Below are 24,412 nucleotides of genomic sequence, written 5' to 3' on the forward strand. Positions count from 1 at the left end.
TGCCAGGGAGAGAAGGAGGGAGCAGAATACCCACCCTGTGCAGAAAGAGAGAGGGGGAGAAGTATAATAAAAAAAGAGAACAGGGAAAAACAAGACACCAAAAAGCCACACCATTCTTTTTCTTTTTCCCCCAGAAAGGTATCATTATATTTCCAGTTGTTCTACTTTGTAAAACCAGAGCCCAGCTGTCCTAAACTAGTTAGAAATCTTACAAAATACCTCCACGTTTTTTCAATATATAAGCACACATTTCTGTCCTAGGTAGTTTTAGGGCAAGAGTACAGAAGTTGGGCTTTTCATGATTAAGAATACATTATAAAATTGCATTTATACAGCTTTCAAAAGTATTTTAGAAATGTCTCACCGAGTAGTAGCTTGCTCAGTTCTAATCTACTGGAAAACCAGTCAACTTTAGTTTTCAACAAAAACTTCTAATGCATAGAAACAAGTTTTCCACTAAGTCCTGGTGCTTTAGAGGCCACTTTACTCCAATTTCATCAGTATTATTTATTGTGGAAGAGAAGAGGTGACATAGAACTGTTTTCCTTGCACTTTGCTCTTGGAGCTTGAGTCTTCCATGAAAGGATCAGGGAACTGTGCAGATCCATGCAGTGCAGGGTTTGTCTGTCAGAGCTCTCAAATCACCACAAGTGTGACACACCGTGGTTGCTATGTTCTCAGAAGAAAAAGTAATTTTCGTATTACTTTTCCTTTTCCCCACATCCTTACCTTTGCAAATCCAAGCTGCAATTTCCCTCTTAAAAAACATAATCTTGATTTCCTATTTCAGCAGGGCAGGTTTAAGTATTTACAATCCTTTTGCCATTTAAGCAGCTGAAAACTGCTTTTCTAAGTCCTGGAACACTGGTACTACAACAATGACTGCCCCACTGCCTCTTGACCAACAGCAACCAACTGTGGCTACCCTGCGAGCCAGCAGGCTGAAGGTATCTGAACAGCATCCACATGATAGAAAACAGGATTGCCCCTCCTCTCCAGATTCTCTGCTGCAGACCACACTGCCATGGCTGGACAAATAATAAAGTATTTGACTTCCATGCGTTTTTTAAAACAATGTTAAATATCACATTATTTCTATAAATAAATATTATGCTTTTATTTGTCTTAGGAGAGTTTTAAACACCTCTCTGAGCTTCCAGTTATCCTTACCTAATCAGATTTTATCCAGCACTATTCCAGGTTTCAGTTCTGCTGAGATGAAACTTAACATGCATTTAACCAAGTCTTAGAATCTGCTAGTCAGAACACTTTTCATCTAGAACAGGAAATAAAGAAAAAATCCTGACAAGACTCCTTTATTGTTCTTCAGAAGCAGAGATAAAACAATTATTGCAGCAAAATCCAAGGGGAAAAATGAAACAAGTTCTTCAGTCTGATTATCTCTAGATGGAGGTATTGATTACCTAATGTGTTCTTACAGTCCTCCATCAGTGGTCATTAAGATCACAATTTTTAGACTGCTGCATGAAAGTACTGGAACAGTACAAGCTTCAGTCATGCAATGTGACAAAATAATATCATGTGCTGCATCACCTGAATAGGTACACACACATTGAATACATAAATAGTCCTGGGAACATGATTTACCAGCCAATGACTGATGGGAAAATTATCAAAAGCTTTGGATTTTCATAGCACGGTACAAAAGAACACTTCATTTTACAGGTTTGTTCACATTTCATCCAAAATTTTGTGAGGGTACTGGAACATCAAGGAAAAAATCTATCCATTAGCTAAACATAACTGAATCATCCCATAGTAGAAAGCACATTATCACCAGGCACAAGTTTGATTTCGCAGAGACTCATCTGAGTTGGCAATGGGCTTTTTTTCTTTGAAATTTTTAACACATTAAGAAGGGAGGTGAAAATTTTATATCCTTTCCCTTTTACTCTCTGAAAAGAGAGATTAAGAGAAGCATGAGCTATCTGAGCTCATGTTAAGACACTATTAAGTTAAGACCACAGTTAAGACACTATTGTAAAGGCAATTAAATATTTACATGTCTTGATAGGTTCCAGAAATTCTTAAGCATCCATATTAGCACTTCAAAGCCCAGCACTAAGTACAGTCTTCTCAATAATTCTTCATGCTAGTTTATCATTGCTCTGACTAGAGAGGTAAATGAAGAAAGTGCAAGTAACTTCCTTGAATCTTTTGCCTGCTGAACTGAACTGGTCTCCAGGCATATTTTAATCCCCTTCTCCCAAATACTGCTGTTGACATTGCTCCATATAGGTAAGTTTCAAATAAATGCCAGATTTCTTTTTTGTAATAAATTAGTATTTTTTTCTAAAAATACCCCAAACAACGGTTGTTTAATTGTACATCAAATAAGGTAATTAATATCAACATCAATTGAAAAAGTAAGAATCAGCAGATACAGCACTAGGAAATGTATTAAGATGAGTGTTATGACTTAAACTGATTATAACAATTATAAAGGATGTACCAATCCCATTGATATAACACATTAAGATTTAAGTATCTGCAAATATGCCTGTCTTACAAAAAGATTAATTTTCTTTTAATAGTAATTACTGTACAAAAGTCCAGCAAATTTATCAATCTTTCTCCTTCAAACATCAACTCATATTCATCTCTTATTACTCAAATGTGCACTGAGGTTCCCAAGAAATCAAAAGAGGAGGAAAAAAGAAACACACTAAAAAAACATATCTCCTCAGATGATGCTACATATTCAAAATACACAGATAATGTGGCAGTTTCCTACTGAAAGTAAGAAAGAAGAAAAACCTGAATCACCACTTATTTATTACAGTATCTATAAAACTCATAAGCAAGGAATTCTAGAATTGAAAGATGACAGCATGACTTACCTCAACTTCTATTAAAAAAACCAAACCCAAACAAAAATATCTGATGGGATTCTTCTGAGTTCTGAAGCAACATTTTTCACTAAGACTTCAATGTTAGACAGCAGTTTGAACAGTCTCTCCCCACAGGTAGTATGTGCATCCAGCCACTACTCTTAAATCCCACTCTTCCTATTTTCCAGATACTGGATTTGTGAAATCAGTAGCAAAGGCATCCCCAAAGAGAACTGAATCGTAACTTTAAAACAACATGAGATTCAGGAATGGAAAAATAAGAGCAACTGAGGTAGTTAGTCCTTTAACTACAAACCAGAAGGACAAATGTTGTTCTGAGATCCTGATGAATTGTACTACTGCTTTATGTTGTACTAAATGCTTTATGAAGTTCTGACTCTAACTGCACTGGGAAAACATGGTGGCTGTTTCGTCTTTTAAATGCTGCTATGAAGACTAAGGCCAGAGTTTTCCATTGCTAATTATGAGCAGACTTCAACCTTAGAGTAAGAAATCACATGAACAAAAGCAATTGCTTCTTCCAGAAAAGGAGAAGCAAAATATTTCTAAGCTATTGCCGCACAGTAATTTTAGCCCAACATCCAGATACTCCAGTTCTTTTCCCAAGGATACACCAACATGCAAAACTGCTACTGCTTTAAAAAGTCTTTTGTGCTGCAGAAACAAATACAGCAAAGACCCTTTCTTTAATAGAGCTGGAGCCTCTGAGCACTTCAATGAGGAGGTGATTTTTGCTGCCTCTCACCAAGTACTGCCAGTTGCCTCATACACACTCAGAGCTCCACATCATGAACAAACCTAGAATGACAGACTTCACTACTGAGGCAAACAAAAAAAATGTTTCTGCAGCAGTCTTCTCTTACTGGCCTAGCACCCAGAAAGAGATCAGTTCTGACATGCAATAGTCTTTCTGAAAGTATTCAGATGAAAAATTTCACCAACCCAGTTTTATGTGCTGGTTTACACAAAACCAATAAGAACAGCTTGTGAAGGCTTCAAGGACCTCTCTTCTGTGTAGTCCCTACACGTCATGCACAGTCACAGCACAAGAGACAGGAGCACAATATGACCACCTAGTCCAGCTATGGTTTTGTTTCACCAAGTACATGTATTAGAACATGAAGCAAACAGCAAAACAACAAAGACAGTGAGAGAAGTCAAGGCTGGCTGTGAAGATGAACACATACAGTGACTGGACCTCAAAAGTTGCAAGCTTAAATTCATGGTTGTGAAGCTGACACATACAGGATGTTTAAGGCTAAGGTGGAAGGAGATACTAACTAAAACCAGAAGGTCAATAGTACACAAAGACAGACAAAAGATTACAAAGGTTCATCAAAACAATTTACATGAAAGGCTTTGGAATGACAAACTGGAAGAAAATTCAAAAGGGATGCAAAGAATATCCCAGTGCAAAAGTAGAGAAAAGATGGAGCAAGGAACAAGACCATGCACATTCCCATGCAAACTGACAGGTTCTGTTGTCATTTTAGCAGAGACAAGAATGAACTTGTATGCACATTTAGGCAGCAAAGCTCATCTCATCACTGTGATCTGTTACCAAGGGGAAATACCCAGCTTTTACTGTACACACTATCTACTCTTGCAGGGAGTGGAAGAACAACAGCAACTAGGAGGAACTTGTCCTCACAGGCCAGAATCTTCTGTAGGCATCTTGGACCAAATTCAGGGCTTTTCAGTTTGCTTGCTTGTCCATTTACTTCTCAGCATCTGCCAACATCCTTTCCAGTCCAAGAAACCAAATGATTTATGGAAAAAAAAAATTGACTTCTAACCCCTTTACCCTCAAAGTTTTCAAAACATCAGTATTTACTATAAGAGAAACAATCCTGCAAAGCCTGCAAGTCAAGTGTGGCAATAGATGCTCACATTTTTCTTTCTTGTAAGCTGTCCATTAACATTAATTTCTTCAGGTAATTTTTATCTTCTTCCAGGGCTTGGTTATTTTTTTCCATGATAGTAAAATCATAAGACACACTAACTGGAATTAATTCTGTATAAGAGACCTGTAAGAGATCCTTTCAGAAATGTCATGGTCTACCCTGCCAGCAAATATTTGTACAAGCCTTTATCCCAAGGATGGCTAACCAAGAATAAAACACAAACCTAACCTAGAAGTTATTAAAAATTTGAGCATCCTGCCAGGACACTTAAAAGAAATACCATGTCACAGACACAGCAGACAGGCAATAGGTAGCTACCTATCAATTTTTAAGAAGCCAAGTTTCCCAAACATTTCCTTCCAGCCCCTAGTTTTTATTACGTGAGCACTAAGTTCCAAGGATTAAGTTAAAGTTATACAACTTCCACTTATGTACATATTTACCTTTAAATATGAAAAAACCAAAAAGTACTCTGAAAAACTTTGGTCTCTAAAGAGAACAACACCAGACAAGTTTCTAATCACATCAGAATGGGCCATTTTCTAGAAATATTTAATAACAAGGAAACTATGTGAACATGACTTTTAAAAATGAATATGTTTAATGATATCCATTTGTTTATTTAGTGGCAGAACCATGAAGTGATCAGAAGTATCAGCCATTTTAAATGGCCAGCAATTGCTGCAATTCATATGCTCTTAAATTTCTAACTGAAATAGCTGCTGTCCACTTTCACTGTTTCCTAGTTTATTCTAGCATCTATTCTTTGTGACACACTACATTAACAATGTTTGTTAGGCACGTTTCAGTCAGCATTTAAAGTACTCCTTGGAACACTAAATCATTGTGTTCCCAGACTGGTACTAAATCTTCAGGAATTCTATCAGCTCTGATTTGTATAGAATATATAGAATTTACAAACAGCCGCATCAATTTTGAAGATTTTGATACATCAAGTACCTAATATCCACTATAATTTAAAATGACTGGCAGGTCAACACTAATAGGAAAAACTGAAATAGTTAAATATTCATCAAAATTGAAAACCATTAACAAGCTTAAAGAAGCAAAAAGCTAAGATGCCTCAAAGGAGCCACTCTGTCATTGCCAAGACTTCAATTACAATTTGGTTAAAAAAAAAAAAAAAGCTACTCTATATAAAAAAAAGCTAGCCTACATAAAAACCTGACCATTTTATAAACACTAACAATATTTCAAGATTTATACTGCATATAGGACCAATAAACATGATTTTTCTTAGTCTTTCTTCTTAGGTCAAGACCATTAAACTAAACTAAACAGGAATGTTAATAACGCACAAGAATTTCTTTAAGAGATTTTTGGGATTTGAGTAGTGAGAATACGCTTTACTTAGGTGCCTCCTTCTGTTTATTATCTACTCTTACCTCAAGAAAATAAGAGCTGATTGTGTCTCCTTTCTATTGCAAGAGACATTTCTTCTTATTAGGTTCCAGATCAAAAACTATTTTATACATTTATATGTCTGTTAAGCCATGCAAGGAAGCATCCAAATGCATGTTAGCAGAGGAACCATAAAACCAGAAAGTTGAGGTTTGACCATTAGAACTGAAATTTGGCTGCACCAGCCAGACCATTGTCCTCCTTGGAGAAATCCCACATTACAGAGTTCCTGTTTCTGTTGGCTGACAGAAAGCCTGTAACTTACAAATATGCACATGAAGACATTGAAAAAAGCCAAAAAACATGCCCAAAACATTCTGCCCAAAATTTCCCAGCTATTAAAAGGTCCTGAAAAGCAGCACAGTTTCAAAATTTGTTAACACTTCATGAACTTTCCTAAGTCCTTTATCAAATTTGTAAGAAACTTTGCACATGGATAACAATACCAAGATGTCTGGATTGTGCATGCAATGATCATATGCCTAGAAATACACATGGGTATCATATGCATATATCCACACACCCAACCATGAATACACCAGAGGCTCCTTTAGTTCTTCTTGAAGATACTGGCCCTTAACCCAAACTTCCTCCTGACAAAAAATTGTCTTTTTGAACAAAACTACAATATAACTTTAAAAAAAATATACTGGCCAACCTGACCCAAACCAGACAATTGTGCTGAGTGATTCCTTGTGCTTGAGACAGCAACTCAAATTCCTCATCTTCTCCAGTATCTTTGTCTTATCAATTAACACCACAAGTTCCACAAATTAAAACTCCTGTAGTTAGCAACTAACTTTCCATGACTATTAATGACACTGAAGCCATGTGACAAATGAGCTAGAAACAAAGGAAGATGGAAACAATAGCCACGAGCCTTGTAACAGTATCAATGCACAAAGACATCCAATGAACAGCACACACATGAAATTAAACTGGGAAAAAGAAACAATGCACGGGCTCAGAAGCTCCAAAGTAAAAGGAGAAAAAACACATGGGATGAACCAAGAAGTTACTTGGGGGAGCAGAGATGTCAAAGGAAGCCAAAAGCTACTTAAGGTTATAATCTTTTGACAGCTTCTTGTGACAGAAAGAAGGAGGGTGGAAAACATGGGTAAGGCTGTTTGCCAGTAACTGGTGAACACACAGCGTGGTGGTGCTTCTGCACTATAGTGCTATATATTTAAAAAAGCAATTTTAGAAGGATAACAAGGGTGATTAATCTTTATTACAAGCTTATATCAAGTAACTCAAAGTAGGATAAAAACAAAGAAAAAAAAATCAAACCTATTTTAACCTTTTAATAAAATGTCCTAGGTTTTCTAGCTAGAGCAGTAGCTTCAAGATCCAAATGCTATTTGAAACTGGTAACTAAAAAAAGCTTTGTTTAGTAAAGGCAATTTTTTCTTATTATATAATATCAAATATGTTGTTCCTCCCCCATCTTAAATATTTTCTTGGTGTTTTATGAAGAATATAAATTTTACATAGTGGAAACAAATGTGATCCATGCAACAACATATGGGAATGGAGATGTCTTTTGTCAAAGTGATTTTCACACAATTATTTTTTGAATTATTCAAGTTATTAAAATGAATTATAAAAAAGAGCAATATTAAACAATATTAACTTTTGTTTTTACACTTATGCACCAAAATTTAGAATATACTATTTCTTTTCCTCAACAAATATGAAAACTTCAACAATGAAAATCTGAGCAGGAGAAAACCCAAAGAGATACCTATGACTTTGAAGTCAGGATATAAGAAAATCTCTTAAGTATAACTAGATATACAAGATTGACTTGGATTGACTGTAACTTAAATACTGGAAAGGGTGATTATTTAAAGAGAAGATTTCTCAAGTTTAATTATTTATCTTGAAATAAATGTTTTTAGTATTTGTTTACATAACAGGGCTGCAAAAGAATGGAAGGGTTGCACAGTGGGAAGAACTCTACTCACACACAGCACAGAATCTCTTAAGCAGGGCTGAGTTGAGTGAGAGCCAAGGTTACAGAAGTGGGGAATGAAAGGCAGAAAGAGGTACCCGAGCATGAAGGGCCCACTTTACTCACAGAACTCCTCCTCCAGGAGGTTTGTGTGAATTTATCGGCACATGCGCGCACTGCCACTGGAGGTTTTTGACTGTCCTTCTGGCAGTTACATCTAGTGGCCTTAATCACCCCCAAAAAGAGAAAAACAAACAAGAATTAGTTAGAAATTAACCAACTGAGCCTCTTGAAAAGTACAGTCAAGGCCCAGTGTTCAAACATCAAGCATGACTTGACTGTAGAGCACAATATGATTAAACTGCAGAAACCACTATTTACAGTGCTGCACAACTGCTGCTTTTCCCAAAGGATACTGAGAAGTAATCCAGAATAAATACTGACTTTTGGAAAGAGTTTTTCCACTTAAATTTCTGAAGCACTGAGTTCTTCAAGTCATCTTTCAGTCATTACAAATGTAAGTTTTACCCATCTCTACAGCGCAGTTCCTCTGCTGTCCCAGTTACAGGTTACTCCAGCAATCAGGTACATGACTGAGCAAGGAAGGAGAAACTTCCTCCAAGGAATTTTGGCTGATTGTTAAGAGTGAGACTAAGTGTACCCAAAACCCAACACTTACTGCTAAATGCTAACAAACAAGGTAATTTGGGTGGGTATGCTGTGATCTGGGATTCTGCTGTTTAAACAGCAGAGCAAACGCCAAAACTTCACCTTTCAGTTTTGTTTTAGAGGGAATGTTAGAGGGAATTTTTCTCTGGCTTGCCAGAGAGGGAGAGGATGAAGGCCACAGATCAGTTTTACTGTACACACCTATGAAAGCACATGTTTAACATTTCATTAGAGATTATGGTCACACAAGTACTGCCTCTGGCTATGATAAACATCTATGGTGTGCACCTCTTGGCATCTCATCTACCCTGCCTGTAGGATCTTGCTGTGGCTTGAAATGGCTTGAAAATGTGGGGCTGTTTTACAAGAATTGTCACAGCAGGTGAATTTAACAAAAGCAAATGCGAAGATATACATGGCAAATCCAAACTCAGAACAAGAGCAAAAAGGTAAAAGACACATGTGACTTTTGCTTGAGGCTTCGAGTTTCCCTGAACATAATTTATGATGAAGTGACCCATAACTTGTTCCTAGCTGGCAGATTTAATCTGAATATTCAACTTGTTTTGTATTGTTTCCTTAAAACACAATCAACTTAGAATAGTACTTTGCTCAGCTTTAAATTCTATGGTGCAATTCCTTATTGAGATAATGGACAATAGAGGAAAGGAGCAGGAGAAAAAAACAGTAACAAAAACTTTAAGCAGAATGATAGGCCCAATCCTCGTCCATTTTAAAAATACTTTAAGTGTAGCCTTATCTTTTCTTCACTGTTTTTTTTTTTGGGCAGCTTCTAGAATTTTATGTTCAAAACTATTTTGGAAATTGAATACTTTCAACAGCACTATTAACATCCTTGTTTAGTGCCACACAAAATCATGACCAGATTATGGAATTAAAGATTCCAGGAGCACAACTGGGAACCCAAACCTACCTTTGTTACAGTGAAAGTGTAGGAAAAAATCAGCTGTCTAAGGTCTCTTAAAGCCTTCATCAGTACTGCCTATTGAAGTTGTACTCTGCAGTGCACACCTGGGATTTTGCTAAACATTTTAGATTATACTTACAAGCTGCTGTTCTAATTGGTTGATTGTTTCGTCCTTTTTCCTCAGTTCATCTCTAAGCTGCCTGATCTCGTTCAGCAGATCATCCATCTGCAACAGAACAGTGGTTTTGTATAAGGACTGCATGATCTAAGGAACACCTCTGCAGGACATATGAGATCAGACATGCCTGGAGGGATGGCAGTGACACAGCACATGCTTTCCTCCTCCTATTCACACAGAGAGGAGCTAAAGTGTGAAGAAACTTGACTAAAAGTTCCTTTAAGGGGCCAAATTCAGCTGACCCACTAAATTTCCCGGGTAAGTAAATCAGCTGCATTTTTGAAGCAGTAATTCATCCGTTGTGCAAACAAGTGACATTATACAGATGAACAGGCCTAGTCAGCAAATACTACCTGCAGTCCTCTTTATCAACAACAGAAATTATTGAACTCAGAACAAGCATTACATTTTAAATGTTCTTCATCTTCATGAAGTATTTATAGCCTTGTTATATTTCCAGTAAGCAATGTTTCCCTCCCATAAATACAGAATTAGTGATCTTTGTATCGTGATTTTACAGTAAGAACCAAGCAATGCTACAAAACCTTACCACCACAGAAAACAGAACGTTACAAGTCTGCAACTATAAAAGATGATTCAATTTGCAATGCCTATTGTGATTTCTTCTGCCTTTAATACTCATTTTAAAAAACAATAAACTTGCCACTGACTTTGTGGGGTTCACTTAGGTTAGCATTTAAACAAAGAAGCAGTACTTCAGTAACACACAAGCTTTAGGTGTATTTTCTAATACATAAACAGGTCTTACTCCTTAGAGTCAATCAATGTCATTTACCTTAAAAGTTGACTCAGGTTCTTGTGGTTCTGGACTCGATGGAACTGAGAATGTGATATCCTGGAGTGACACATTTTCATCATTCTACCAGGGGACAAAGACAAGAATACAAGTTTGAATCACTTGTTGAAACAGCAAGTTTCCTCTTTCTCCCTACAGGAAAGCCATCCTTGCTGCAGCCAGTGTACAATGCCCAAGTAATGCCCAAGCTGCAGATACTTATATTTCATTTCTATAACTCGATAGAACTTTACATCTCACAGTTTTGTAGTGCTGCTTTGATTTGGATGCTTTTGGGGTTTTTTTGTTTCTTGGGCTTTTATATAACTCAACTGTTAATTTTAAGAACAGTCAGCACTCAGTTGTCATCAGTTCTCAAGTAGCTGCTTGTCCCCTCCAGGCCCATGGCCAGCAAATCAAAGACTGATGAAGCAGCAGTTTACACACCATGTCACAGAGAAGTTCTACCTGAGTGCTTTGAAATAATTTGCACAGTAATACCATAAAAACACAAACATCAGTTAGTTCAAAACATTTCTAAAATGCTAGAGGAAAAGTGCAGCAATTAGAATCCTAGAATTACTTTCAGTGTTACAATTTTTTTTGCATATTTATATTGCATTTTATATTCATTGTATTTTATATACAATAAATATTTATAAATATTTTATATTTATATATTTTATATTTATCTCATATCCCCTAATTTAAAAATTCACCAACATTTTATTTTAATCAACAATTCAAACAAATACACATGCTCAGAAGTGCAGCCACTGATGGTCACAGTTACAATTGTGAAACAGTCGTCATGGGAGCGGTAAAAAATACAAAAGAAGACAAAGTATTTCAAGCAAAAGTATCTTGCATGGCTTTTCAAAGCTCTGTACCTCCAATATACCTTTAACTGCTATTAAAATGCAGGGAAGTGGAGCAATATGACATTCCACAACAGCAGATTAAGACCTGATTGCAAAGAAGGTTAGTATGTCACACACTCCCTGGTGATTTAAATCAGTACTCCAGGCCTGTGCTACACCTGACTCATTCCCCAGCAAAGCAGGGACAAAGGTCATCTGCAGCAATTCCCTCACCACTGCTGCAATTACCTCAGTACACAAGTAGAGAACACAGCACAACTGGAAAAGAAACAGTTCTAACTCTATCAGTAGGAACTCAAGCCTCCATTTGAACACATGCTAGGATTCACCTATGAAATCTGTCTTGTGCTTTTTGTTTCTTTCTCATTATACTGCTAAAATGAAACAGGGGAAAATCAGCAAAATAGAGTCATCCCTGTACAAAAAAAATATTAGAATTACCAAAATATGACAGAATTAGCAAAGAAAATGCACCTGGTTATATGCATATGCAATTTTTGGTAGGCTAGAAATAATACTAAGAAGTATACCAAGATACCATCAAATTTGGAAACTTGGAGAGAACATCTGCTTTAAATCTTTTGGTAAAGATACAATAAACTTTATAAAGGTATTGCACATCACACTACAACAGGCAATATAGAAAACTGCTACTGCTAACGTTTTTACAGTAGCAGAACACATTGTTTATTTTGGTATAATCACTTATCCAGAGCAGTGGCAAGTTTATCGGGGTCTACTGAATTTTACCAAGATCTAGGGTTTGATTCCCAATTCCAAGCTTTATTCAGTACAAATCACTCATCTGAATAGACTCCTTTGCTAAAGGCATTTCTATAATGATGCAAGCAGAAGCTGTGTTAAACGGCCATCAAGCAGAGGGTGCTATTCACCTGCTGCCTGCTTGGCATTCGGAGTGCGGTTTCATTCAGGCCATGTCAATCTCACTGCCACTGTCAAACACTGTCACAGCGACTATCTGACAGATAAACAATGGCTTAAACCTAAGATTTGCCAATCTGATTTGCTACTGTTTGTTCATCTCTTTTGGTTCTGTTTCTTTCAAGCACAATTAAGTCACTGAGGTGAACTATTTTGTGGCTAGTAAAAAATAGGTGTAGGAGCAATTTATACAACTTAATGCATGGCACATAAATGTCTTTATTTGTAACTGTTTCTTTCTCAACTTCAGGCTTCTCATAAACAAAGATGAATCTCTCTTTGGATCTCACAAGATGCAAAAAGAAAGGAACACAATGAATATGTATTTCAAAGGTACACTAGTGACTTACTGATCTAAAGCTTCAGCAAAATGTACTGATGCATTTAACAATTTTGCACTACACGGTTCACGTTTTCATTCACACCTCTTCATACAAATGGGCCATATCTGATAAGGTACACTGAAGAGCTGTGCTTGAAAAATAGAATTTCATTTCCATTCATGAAAGATAAGTTGAAATGAAACACTTTTTATAAAAACCTGTCTCCCACAGAAAAAAGGAGCTTCACAGATCTCACAGTTTCTGTGAACTACTTAATGTTTCAGTCTTCCCTACAAGAACAGCAAGTGCAAGCAATGCAACCAATGGTTGCAAGTCCTTGCTAGGTTACTACAGAGGATGGTCAATTCTTGCAAAGATCAAAGGCTCCAGGGCAACAGAAATAGAACAACCTTATTTAAAATTGTTTTAACACATTAGCCTCCACCCAGAGCAGCAAGTTTACAAAATTAATTGCGGAGGAAGAAATTGTTAAGATAAGAAGAAAAGTTATTTCTTAATAAGCATGCAAATGAAGTACCTTAGTCAATGTTTAAGAGGCATTAACATTTACATGTCAATTATTAGTAGAAATAGACTTCCAAAACATCTTCTTCTTACAATACAAAGGTAGCAGTCCAGTTAAGCATTAAAGAGAGAATGCTCTCCAGCAGTGCACCTCTCTGTAAACATGGCTGCATTTAGTAGAAGAACAAGCCACATTTTTCACTCCATATAGGTTAGTAAAACATCTCTGAGAAATCAGAGAAGGTTATACTCGCTACTGTGAACATTTTCTAAGCTCTGTATGAGAGAGACTCCCATTGCTGATTTCACTGTCTGAAGGCACAGGAAGATGGCAGTGAGTGAGGAGTAAGCAGCCAGCAGGTGTTACTGCTGCCACTGTTATCCTGCTCACACAGAGCTCAGCCAAGGCTCTGTTACTCAAAGAACTATTTATTTTTCCAAGCTGAACTGGGAATGCAGCACCAACCCCACACTGCTGCAGCTAGTTACTAGCAATACTCCAGCTAATTTATATCCAGTTATGTGAGCTCCAGTCACAGCAATGAATCCAGTACAGCACATTAAGTCTCCCCAGGAATCTGCTAGGTATACATTCACTACATGCTGTGCTCTACACTAAGTCACGCTACAGCTGATTAGACAACTGTATAAAACTGAATTTAATTACTAATTCTTCCTATTTTACTGTAACTGTTCCTCTGAGACCTCGTGCCTAAGTCCTGACTACAGCTCTATTCCTACCTATCCAAATTAAATAGTATTGCTGAATGTCACAACTGGAGAAAGGCAACACATAGACTTAAATCTGTAATATTGGTGGAGCTAATAGAAGAACTTCTGCTTCCATAATAAAACTGGAGTTTAAAAGCAATTGACTTTGTACCTTGATTTTTTTATATTTTGCAAGGAGCTGCGTGTGATCCAGTCCTAGTTCAGAGTTCAAAAGTTCAACTAATTGTTTTCAAAACTATTATTTCTGCTCAAGAAGTAAAAAAGAATTGTGATATTTTTACTAATTTCTGTTATTATGGAGCTCGATGTTTACAGTAAAGGCTTAACACTTTAATGTAATGAAAAAATATTCCATACAAGTTTTGCCCTAGTTATTTAGCAAATTAAGGTAGTAAAGGTCTGAAGTTTCCCCCTCTGTAGCAGGCTAATTTACTTTTATATTACTATTCGTGTTCTTTGATTAAAAGACTGGATTATACACTGGAGAGTAGAATAAATATTCAGAAGTCTAGTGATGAGTTTTGGAAGCGGTGAGTCAAAACAGGGTTGGTTTAGGTCAGGAAAATACAGCCAAGTATGCCTGACAAAGTGTGAAGGGAAGAATACCTGTTATTATGAAACTCACTGTTACAGGGAAGAAGGATCAGGCATTTATCAAGACCAGGAGCAAATTTTGAAAAACAGACATATTAAGAGTAACTGCTTCATTCTTTGCATTTAAGTTCTTTTAAAAAAGTTAAGCTGAGCTACTTGCGGCAAGGTTTTTATTCTGCAACCAGGGCTATTATAAACTAGATAAAGATTTTACACATGATACTCTGCAGGGCCACACATTACTTGGCTATAGTGTGTAAGCCTTTACACCATGAACCACACACACAGATCATCCATCAAACTGCCTAACTGTCCTTGTGTTACAGGCATTAAAAGTTCTAGATAAAGGTTCCCTGCCACCTCTGTGTTAATGCCTGGGGCTGTTGGGGGGCACAGTTTATGCAGCCCACCACTCAGACACTGGATTCTAAGAACACACCTTCCCCTTCTGGCACTGCATTATTTTTGTTACAATTGTTTTTCCCCCTGACAAAATCAGGAATACATCTCAGTTAGCACAGGAAGCAAATGCTCTCATTTCTAAAAGGCATAATCACACCCTTGATTTAGCCTCAAGGTTGATTTGCTTTTTGTTGTGTTTTGTTTTAGTGCCTTACTTTTAAGGCACAAAGTTATTTTCATTACATTATCCTATTAGAAAAGAATAGCAATGAATCCAGTATTAAAATACAACATCACACACTTCTCAATGCTAATCTGTGTATGCCTGCAAAGAAAGTCTCATGGACTGTTTTTTATTATGGTAACAAAGAAATTTTTGTAACTGAAATGCCATACTTCTGCTGAGTCATTCAGCAGTTTACCAACTCCCACAACTTGCCATGTTTTGAGGTACATTGTAAAAGCTCCTTAAAAGCTTATGACAATTTCATAACATAGGAAGGTTAAATTTGAACACTTCCAATAGAGATGACCCTGCAGGATTTGCTAAGCTGCTTGTCAAAACACAAAAAAGGACGAAAAGAATGAGGAAAACAAAGCCTTAAGAAAAAGCTAATAGCATTGACTTGCTGAATCCAAGTCTGATCAACTGGATCAATTTTAATTTTTTTTTAACTCCCAGGTTTTTTGATTCTTATTGGATAAAAGCTAGTTTTCACTTACACTGTTTTTCTTCTTTAATTTGACATTTCCTCAGAGAAGTAAATTTTAATATTGAATAAATATTAAAAATTTTAGTATTTAGCATGTTTTGGAGTCAGTAAAGTGCCGACAAGGCAGAAAGGTACTACTGAAAACAGCAAAAAAGGTATAGTAACTTTCTGGAACTTTGTAACTCAATGTATAAATGAAACCCCAATATCCTAATAAAGCCACACAGAATATAAGCCCACCTAGGCCCAGTCCCCAGTTTATTTTAGTGCTTTGGTCCCTGTGGAGAGCTGACCTGGTGCAGCAGCCTCTTGAGCCTGAGGAGCTGGGTTTTGACGGCGGTGCAGTCTTGCACCATGTGCCGCAGCGTCATCTCGTCCAGCATCACTGTGTTCTCCGGCAGCGCCTGCGGCGCCGCGTAACCGCTGCCCGCCCCGTAGCTCTCCAGGGGACCCACGGCAGGCTCCAGGTAGTTTGAACCCCTAAAAAAGCCCAAAACAGAAACACACAGAGATGACAAACTGGAGCTAGACAGCGGTTGGTAAAAAGGAAAGTGTTATGCAATGTGGGCTATACTTACATACTGTGGCACAAAGCAGAAAATAAATGAATAAATCAGAAAATGTCAATGCTATTTCACTTTAATACAGTTTCCTTTCCACTCCCAGAGACTCCTCTCAGACTATAAAGTACAGTACCCTAAAACCAGTTAGTTCAGCAGAATTTCTATAAACTGTCATTCAACTCTTTAAGGACTATAAAGTTACATTTACTTTACCAGCAAATTAAACTGTAAAAAGCTGCCCAAACTTACGAAAGTAGTAAGACATTGCAATGGTTTTCCATGGAACACATAAGCTATTTTAATCAACATGTATAATATTGTATCAACACGAGCAGCCAGTAGTGGGACTGAAAACAGAAGCATAAGTTTTGAAAAGATATTGTTACAACCCTCAGTGGTGCTTCCACTCCGACATACAACTATTCTGAAAATGTTGTACTTGTACTCAATATCACTTGAGATCCCTTAGTGCCAAAGTGGAATTGCTCACTGGTGCTTTAAATGTTTGTGAGGATATAGAAAAGTGCTTTACCTGTTCAAATCATTTTTACCATGGATATAATGGTCAGTATGGCCAAGATGATAGTGCTCCTGTGTATTCCATCGCTGTTGTGGTGTTCTTTTCCAGAATCCCTCTTGATGCTGTCTCGTATTTCTGTCTTGTCTCTCATAACGACTCATATTTTCACATTCCTCTGCAGAGAGCATAATATTAAAAAAAATCATAAGACTTGTTCCCAGGACCTTGCAAATAAAATAATTATGTGCTGGTAACAGATGCAGTGTAAAGTCTGTGGGGTTTGTTTTGATTTTTTTAATTGATCCAAAACAATATGCATTTTAGAAGTGTCAGGTGGACTTCTGCAACAATGTCACATTTTTATTAAAACAAACTTGTTACAAGAATAGCAACCTGTAGCAGAAACTGAAGCATCCAGCTTTACCAGTATTTCAACTTTAAATAGAAAATCATTTGGAGGAGGTAGAGATTATGGCAGAAAGTAAATTTAAAAGTAACAATTTCCTATCTCTCTTACAGATGGTATTTCCAGGCCTTTAACAAGTTCTAACAACACACAATCACAGAAAGACAATATTGTAAAAAAAAGGCCAGTATTGAATTGCAAAAAGAAAACAGTTCCGTTACTTAAAATACAGATATACCTCCTCTTATTCACATGGTTTGGTTTTCAGACTCAGAGATATTTAATCTGTATTTATCTGGACAACCAGTGTGATTTAAAACAAGGAAACCAAACAAGCTCTTTAAAACACCAACTTCTGCAAAGCCACAGGAATTCCACAAATGTCTTAAGGGAACGAACGCTAAATTTGGCAACAGCCCGGAAACGACTGAGAAAGCCAAAACAACTTCTACCCAGGAGTCAGACCCGGCAAAAACAGTCCTAAACTGCTATTCTGTCACCACACCTTGCTCTTGACTTACCCAAGGAGCTTTCCCTCACATTGTCAGTCCTTTCCTGGGAGCAGCTGCACACAAGGGAGCAGTGTTTGCCCCCCGCGCCCCGCTGCGCACACGGCTCCCGAACAGGCCCTCCTTCCTGCTGGGTTCTCAGCCTGCGTGGGGCTGGGAGCCAGCCCAGCGTCACCCTGTGATTTACACGGCCCTCCTCACTCCCTGCGTGCTTGTGCAGCTACAACTGCTTCTATAAATAGTAGCCAAGCAGCATCCCAGGCTCCAAAGTGAAACCAGGAGAGTTTCTGGGGACCTGGAAAGTCTTAAGAGGCTGACGTCAGTGAAGGCGCACATAATTATGGAAAAAGTGTTGGCAAAAAGTGCTGTTAAACATTACTAGAACAAGTACTCATATCTACAATTCAGTTTTTATCACCTAGCAAATAACCAAAAAATTGCATAATAAAATAAACTTATTCACCCTAACTAACGAGATTTATTTTCCTTTAGCAGTGTCTTTCTACAGGTCATAACACGTGAAAATTATTAACAGAATAAGCGCTCAGTAAGTTTATAAGCAATTACAATTTTCAGCTTTGGAAAGTAAATACTGAGACACTGAGTAAAGACAGGTGGAGATTAACCAAGAAGAAGTTTTGCTTTTACAAGTGGTCATGTTTACATAAGGGAAAACCCGGAGGTGGCTTTTGAATTCTTATTTTCAGATCCTCTTTGCTGCAAATACAGAATTTTCAGGATAAGAAGCAGAGATACCCAGTTTATGTCAGACTAATTTTGTAAGGAAACCCAACCTCTAAAAAAATGGCAAAAGTAGCAGTAATTAGCTTTTAATGTTTTTGTGGTAAACATTTACCTTTAAAAACATGCCCTTGTAGCAGTTTTTAAATTAATAATTTGTAATGGAATTACTGATGCAAATGCAGTGCAGGTTTCATATAAACAAGGAAACTTAGGAGAAATTGATCCACCCTTTAAAATTGTTTCTTAGTTTTTCCTCAACAGAATTAAATTACTCCTACTGAAAGAATATGCCTTAGGCTTGCATTGTTACCCATTCTAGAAAATGAGTAAAAAAGTAAAAAATTCATACCTGTCAGGGTTGAAAAGTTGCATACTTGCAATGTCATCAATCATTTCCCACAAGCACTTTGAAAAACTCATTCTGAGATTTAAAAGATTAAGTACTGCTGTACTGCTCTTCACACGTGCACAACATTAAAACACTATGTGCCACCATCATCATAGATGGAAAACTGTGTTTTATTTACTGTAAATTTGGCTTCATATCTAACATACACACAGGAGTCTTCACCCAGGTAATTCAGAGGTACTCTCAAAAACCCCTGAATTTACTTCAGCAAGCAGCTGAATGTTACACAAAGTAAAGCCCTCTTCCTTTCAGTGCCTGTTTGCACTGGATAGGGCCTGACAGTGCTCCACATTCAGTGTTTCTGTATTTGAAGATAGACTGCCCTCCACTGAACTTGGAGGTAAAACTAATACCCATATTCACATAACAATAGATCATAATAATAACAATACTCATCAGTCCCATGATTAGCTCAGGAATAAACAAACCAAAGCCTCAAACTTTTCCAGTCTAAGATTTGAGAAAGTGCAGCTGTAATTTCCTTTACCAAGTTCATTCTATTCTGAATTTGTTCTATTTCAGGGGCATCTAGGTACATCTACCTTCTCTGTGAAATGTCTGCCAGCACCCTCACTGAAAGCAAGAGTGCATAAAACACAGTTTGAAAACACATATCTTAAGTTTTACATCTGCTGCTACCCTGAAGTGTATGTATATCAATTAGGAGATGTTGTCATTTTGTAGAAGAAAACAATTATTTACCTCACAGAATTACACTGTCATTCACCAAAGCTAAAAAAAAATACTGTCCTAGCATTTTCAAATATAGCTGAATCATGAGACTGAAAGACTAACTCTAAAAATTTGAAATTTATTCTATAGAAATAATCCTAAGAAAAAAACAGTGTGAAACAAGGTCGCACTTTTATTCAAGGCAATACATTTCTATGTTCAGATTTTTTCAAATGTAAGAGTTGTATTTGGGAAAACAGAAATATCTCCCTTCCTGTATTTCACAAAAGAAAGAGTTGTTACGTTAAAAAAAACCACCCCAACTTGAAGAGTGCACGGATTTATTAAGTCAAGAGTCAGAAGAAAGCAACTCAAAAGTCTCTTATGCCCATGAAGCAGTTTCACAGTGAGACTGCTTGGCTGCCTTACTTACCTTTGTCACGAGGTGGGTCCTCAGGCAGGTCCACATCAAGCATGAGATCATCATCTTCAAGATCACATGAATCAAGATTATTCAAGATATCCTGCAAGAAAGGAAAAGTGAGATACAGCTGGTTCCATGATACTTCATATACCCTACTGTCACGAAAAGCTTTGTTACATTTTTATTGTGCAAACATCCAACCTTACCAGCAGCCTCCTCTCCTCAGGGAAGATCAGCCTTATTTGAGACCATCTATACAAATAACAATCATCACACCTCTGCTAATATGACACAGTAACAGTGTTAGATGAAACAAAGATGGATTAAAACATTTTTCTGCCTGATGCCTATGGAATACTCCCAGGACTTTTTTATTCATTAATATCTTGCCTTCTCCGCAGTTGAGAGCATTTTGAAACGCAATTACTTTGTTTACTTAGAATTCAAAAACAGCTTTGTGAAGAGATGATGTTAAATAGATGAGCATATTTCAGCTCTCATACTATCACAAAATCATTGAAAGGAACTGAGGGAAACTTATGTTATCTTGACTTTTTGGGACAACAAAGATTCAAACACACTATTATGAGCACCAAACGCTGCTTCTTTTTGCCTTTTAGATTGTGGTTCATATAAAGCTGTTCCTAAAGGGACTACTAAACCATCACATTGCATGGGTATGCTAATGGCACAAGAAAAATGCTATTTAGTGTTAGTGCTAAATGAATTATACATATTAATTTAGTCAGGTAGATTAAAGGACTGCAATGAGGGCAAGCCTAGTCAGTGTTAAAAAGACAGAGCCTAACCAGTCTTGCTTTAAGAATACCAGGAGGAGGAGAAACTGAGGAGGTCAAGGCTGTGGAACACCCAGCTCACAGCTCAGTCAGACACTGCCAGCACTGCTGGACAGCCAGAGCAGCCTGGGCAGAGAACCCAGACACCCCTGCACCCCATTACTCCAAGAACACTAAACCCATTAACACCGAGTGACTATCACACACAGCAGGCCTGAGGAAACTCCTATGGATATCCAGGTCCAGCTCCTGAGTTCCCAGTGAAAGTCATGCCTTTAAGGCCTGAGACCAGAGTCAGGCACCACACATTGGCCTCTTTCCTAATAGCAGAAACACTGATTTTTCTTAGGTTTATTGGCTACCCCTAAAAGTGATGCCTGGCACCAATATTGTATAATTTATCAAATATTAACTCAAATAAGTGTTTTATAATTATTTCTCATAGTAATGTGATCATTAAATACTTAAGTGAATAGTGGCATACAGGGTACCAACACACTGCAGAACAATATTCCCTTGCAAAGCCACCCCTTTGCTGGCTATCATTTGTTAGATGTGCTTCATCACAGATGCACAGGTGAAAAGGAAGAGCATTAACAGGCATTTGTCTGAAATGTTGCTCCAGCTGTTCTTCAGCAGCCTTCTTCCAGCACTCACAAAGCACTACTGTATTTTATTTTAAATGGTGACAATAGCTAAGCATATTTTAAGATTTTTGAGGGGATTTGGGTTGTGACACAGGACATTAAACATTTTGTATTACTGCAGGACAAGTTATTTATTGACTTAGGAGGGAGAGTGTGATATGAAAATAGTTATTATATACTTTGTAAAACATGAGCAATACTAAAGAAAGATGGAATACTTGAGACGAAACCACTTGTTTTTGTCATATTTCAAAGTCCTATCTGAATTGCTTTGTCCACAAATAGCATACTATGCATTTACAGGAAAAATCAGCAAAACCTACACAGCAAGGCATTGGAAATAATAATAAATCCAGCTATGGAAAAGCTTCACAAAAATAGAAGCCATTTAAAGGAAACATGGATTTAATATCTGGGACAACAAAACACTTGTATATTTTTGCTACATTTGCTTCCATTTATTCAGGAACCAGGAGTTTTTAAACTAATGTATATTTTTTTCAAACAAGTCTGCAAAATACAGGCAGGCTTGAGAGGCAGTTTCAGTTTGCTAGTTGTTAAATTATTTCTATGCCGTGCTTTCATCTTCCAAATTAGTGTGAACAAGCCTTATTTTCTTCTACTGCAAGAACTTTAATGAGCATGATAAATAAAATGGAAACAGTGGCCACAAACACAAAACAAAGTGGAAAAGCTCTCCCATCACTGGGCAAATGCATTTTAAAATGCACAATATAAAAACACAATACGGCAGAATGTTTACTAATAAACCAAAATAAGCTTACTATCTTTGAATCAGAACTTTGGAAGTGTAATGGTGTCATAGAAGGTCAGTATTTAAGATTCCAGGCATACTTTCCTGTCAACAGCACATTTCATTATGCTTCCCTAATTACACATTCTTCACCACACTGAGGAAAGGAAACTCCATGCTACAAAAAAAAAAACCACACAACTGCAAATACCAAGACTTTGTAAGCACTGGGCCATGTGTGAATACACTTTGAGCATTTCCCCCTGCAAGCTATTTGGGAAACACAATATACAAATAGGTGTCAGCAATGTCATCCTGAAATAGCCATAAGATAAAGTACAAGTTTCATCAGCACACTAGTGCATTTAAAAAAGAAAATTTAGATACTTCCACTGATATTCTTTCTACTGCATAAGGAATTGCAGGTAATTACATGGGAATAACATCATTAATAATGTGTGCTTAACAGCAATTAGCATCATGAAATGATTCGGGGCAATGAGTTCAAACAGAACAGGAAATAAAGAAATTCTTTCCAAGTGCATCAGCTCCAACCCTACAGAATATTACATGTTTCAGCAATTATTGTAAGTTACAGAAAAAGAAGAATCCCATTCTACTTGTATAGGTGAAAAGAGTAATGTATATTAAAAGGGGTATCATTTTCACAAGGCTGATTCAGCACTAGATTTTCAAGCTGGTACAACCTAGGAAGAAATTGAATTTGGGACTGTGAAATAAATCCCAGGTCCAGCTACAGTGGTGTCCCCAAGCTCTCTCTCCACAAAGCTTTTCCACTGGACACAGGCTTGCTGCCTTGCTGGCTTCCTGCAACTGAACAGGGGAAGCATGAGGTGATACAGATCATCTGTGAGTCCTGGCCTAAGAACTGAGTAACTCCAGCACCCCAGTGCAGGGACCCACCCCTCATATTGCATAAGGAGAAGGGAAAAGGCTAAAAGGGTAAGGCACGCCACATGTGTCATACCACTTTCAGCAAGTTCACTTCAATGTTCTGCAAATCCTTGGAGTGATTGTCCTCAGATGCTGGGTTCAGCAGGAACTCACAACAGCTCACCCACAACAGCTTGGGATTTAACCCAGTTTGCTGGAGGCATGGAGCCCAGCACCCCTTTCTAGAGAGGCATACAACATGAAGAGCACTGCTTTGAGGACTGGGGAACTCTATGAAGAAGAGCTGTTTTTTCTGAAGCAAAACTTCAGATTTCATTGTAAAATAATGTTCACCATAATTAACTGGAGTGCAAAATATTATTTTCAAAAAGTTTCATTTCCAAAAATTCCTCATGCAATATGCATCATAAGCTTTTTCTTAAACTGAAGAACGCTATTTTTCAGTCCACCAACCAGAGCTCAATTTAGCTTAACAGCTGAACCTAGGCAAGAGACCCAATTCTCAGCTTTCCCACTTTTGCACTAAGTATTGTAAGGTTATAATGCAACCAAAGTAAAGCATAAAGTGCCCAAAATAGAAGACAGATAGGTATCTGCATTTTCTCCCTACTAAACACAAAAATGTTGACCAGTGAAATTTTATAACACCATGTGGAATTAAAATTAACACAGTGGAATTAAAAAAAAAAAAAAAAATTGAAATCAGGCATTGAGGTTAGTGCAGAAATGCAAAGCCCTCAACTAATTTCAGAGAGTGTTACCAAAATTGAGAAGAGTCAGAGCTCAAAGTACCAGTGCCAGGTTAGGATATTTTGCAGGAAAAGCAATTGCTTTGAGGGAGTCATGGTGGTGAGCATTAGGAACATTTTATCTGTTTCCATAACTCACAATCTCAAACCTCACTTGTTTGTTCCACCTTTCGGAAGCAGACAGCTAAAAGAAAATAACTAATTGTTTTTATTACTGATTTAGTGACTTAGGTCTTGCTTTTGATGATGCTGAAAACAGACCTCAGTAGAAGATAAGCGTGAGTAAAGGGAAAGAACTACAGGAGAATCAGGCCAAAAAACTCAAGAAAAGCATTCAAGAGTAGCACCAAAACTAAGAAGCCATCATTTCAGGTGCTTGAGGAATGAAAAAAAGGAAGTGGCTTTTAAAAACAAACAGAAAACAGACTGGGTCATCGAAGGGCAGCTAAAGAATAACTGCCAAAGTC

At 37.3% G+C, this 24,412-nt stretch overlaps 1 protein-coding gene across 5 annotated transcripts in view; it reads right to left on the reverse strand.

Annotated features, from left to right (window-relative positions):
* CCSER2 (coiled-coil serine rich protein 2) overlaps nt 1-24,412 on the reverse strand; it is a 61,429-nt gene that overhangs the window by 13,570 nt on the left and 23,447 nt on the right. For all 5 annotated transcript variants that reach the window (XR_008432090.1, XM_053949407.1, XM_053949409.1 and 2 more), the window contains 6 exons: nt 20,093-20,183; nt 16,932-17,094; nt 16,130-16,316; nt 10,725-10,808; nt 9,890-9,976; nt 8,280-8,378 (listed from right to left, as the gene is read on the reverse strand). Coding sequence is in view for 4 of the 5 variants with exons in the window: in XM_053949407.1 (XP_053805382.1) it covers nt 8,280-8,378; nt 9,890-9,976; nt 10,725-10,808; nt 16,130-16,316; nt 16,932-17,094; nt 20,093-20,183 (711 nt within the window). In the remaining variant the exon portion in view is untranslated. The remainder of the gene's footprint in view (nt 1-8,279; nt 8,379-9,889; nt 9,977-10,724; nt 10,809-16,129; nt 16,317-16,931; nt 17,095-20,092; nt 20,184-24,412) is intronic.

The sequence above is a fragment of the Vidua chalybeata genome, chromosome 8 (genome assembly GCF_026979565.1).
Source record: "Vidua chalybeata isolate OUT-0048 chromosome 8, bVidCha1 merged haplotype, whole genome shotgun sequence".
NCBI lineage: Eukaryota > Metazoa > Chordata > Aves > Passeriformes > Viduidae > Vidua > Vidua chalybeata.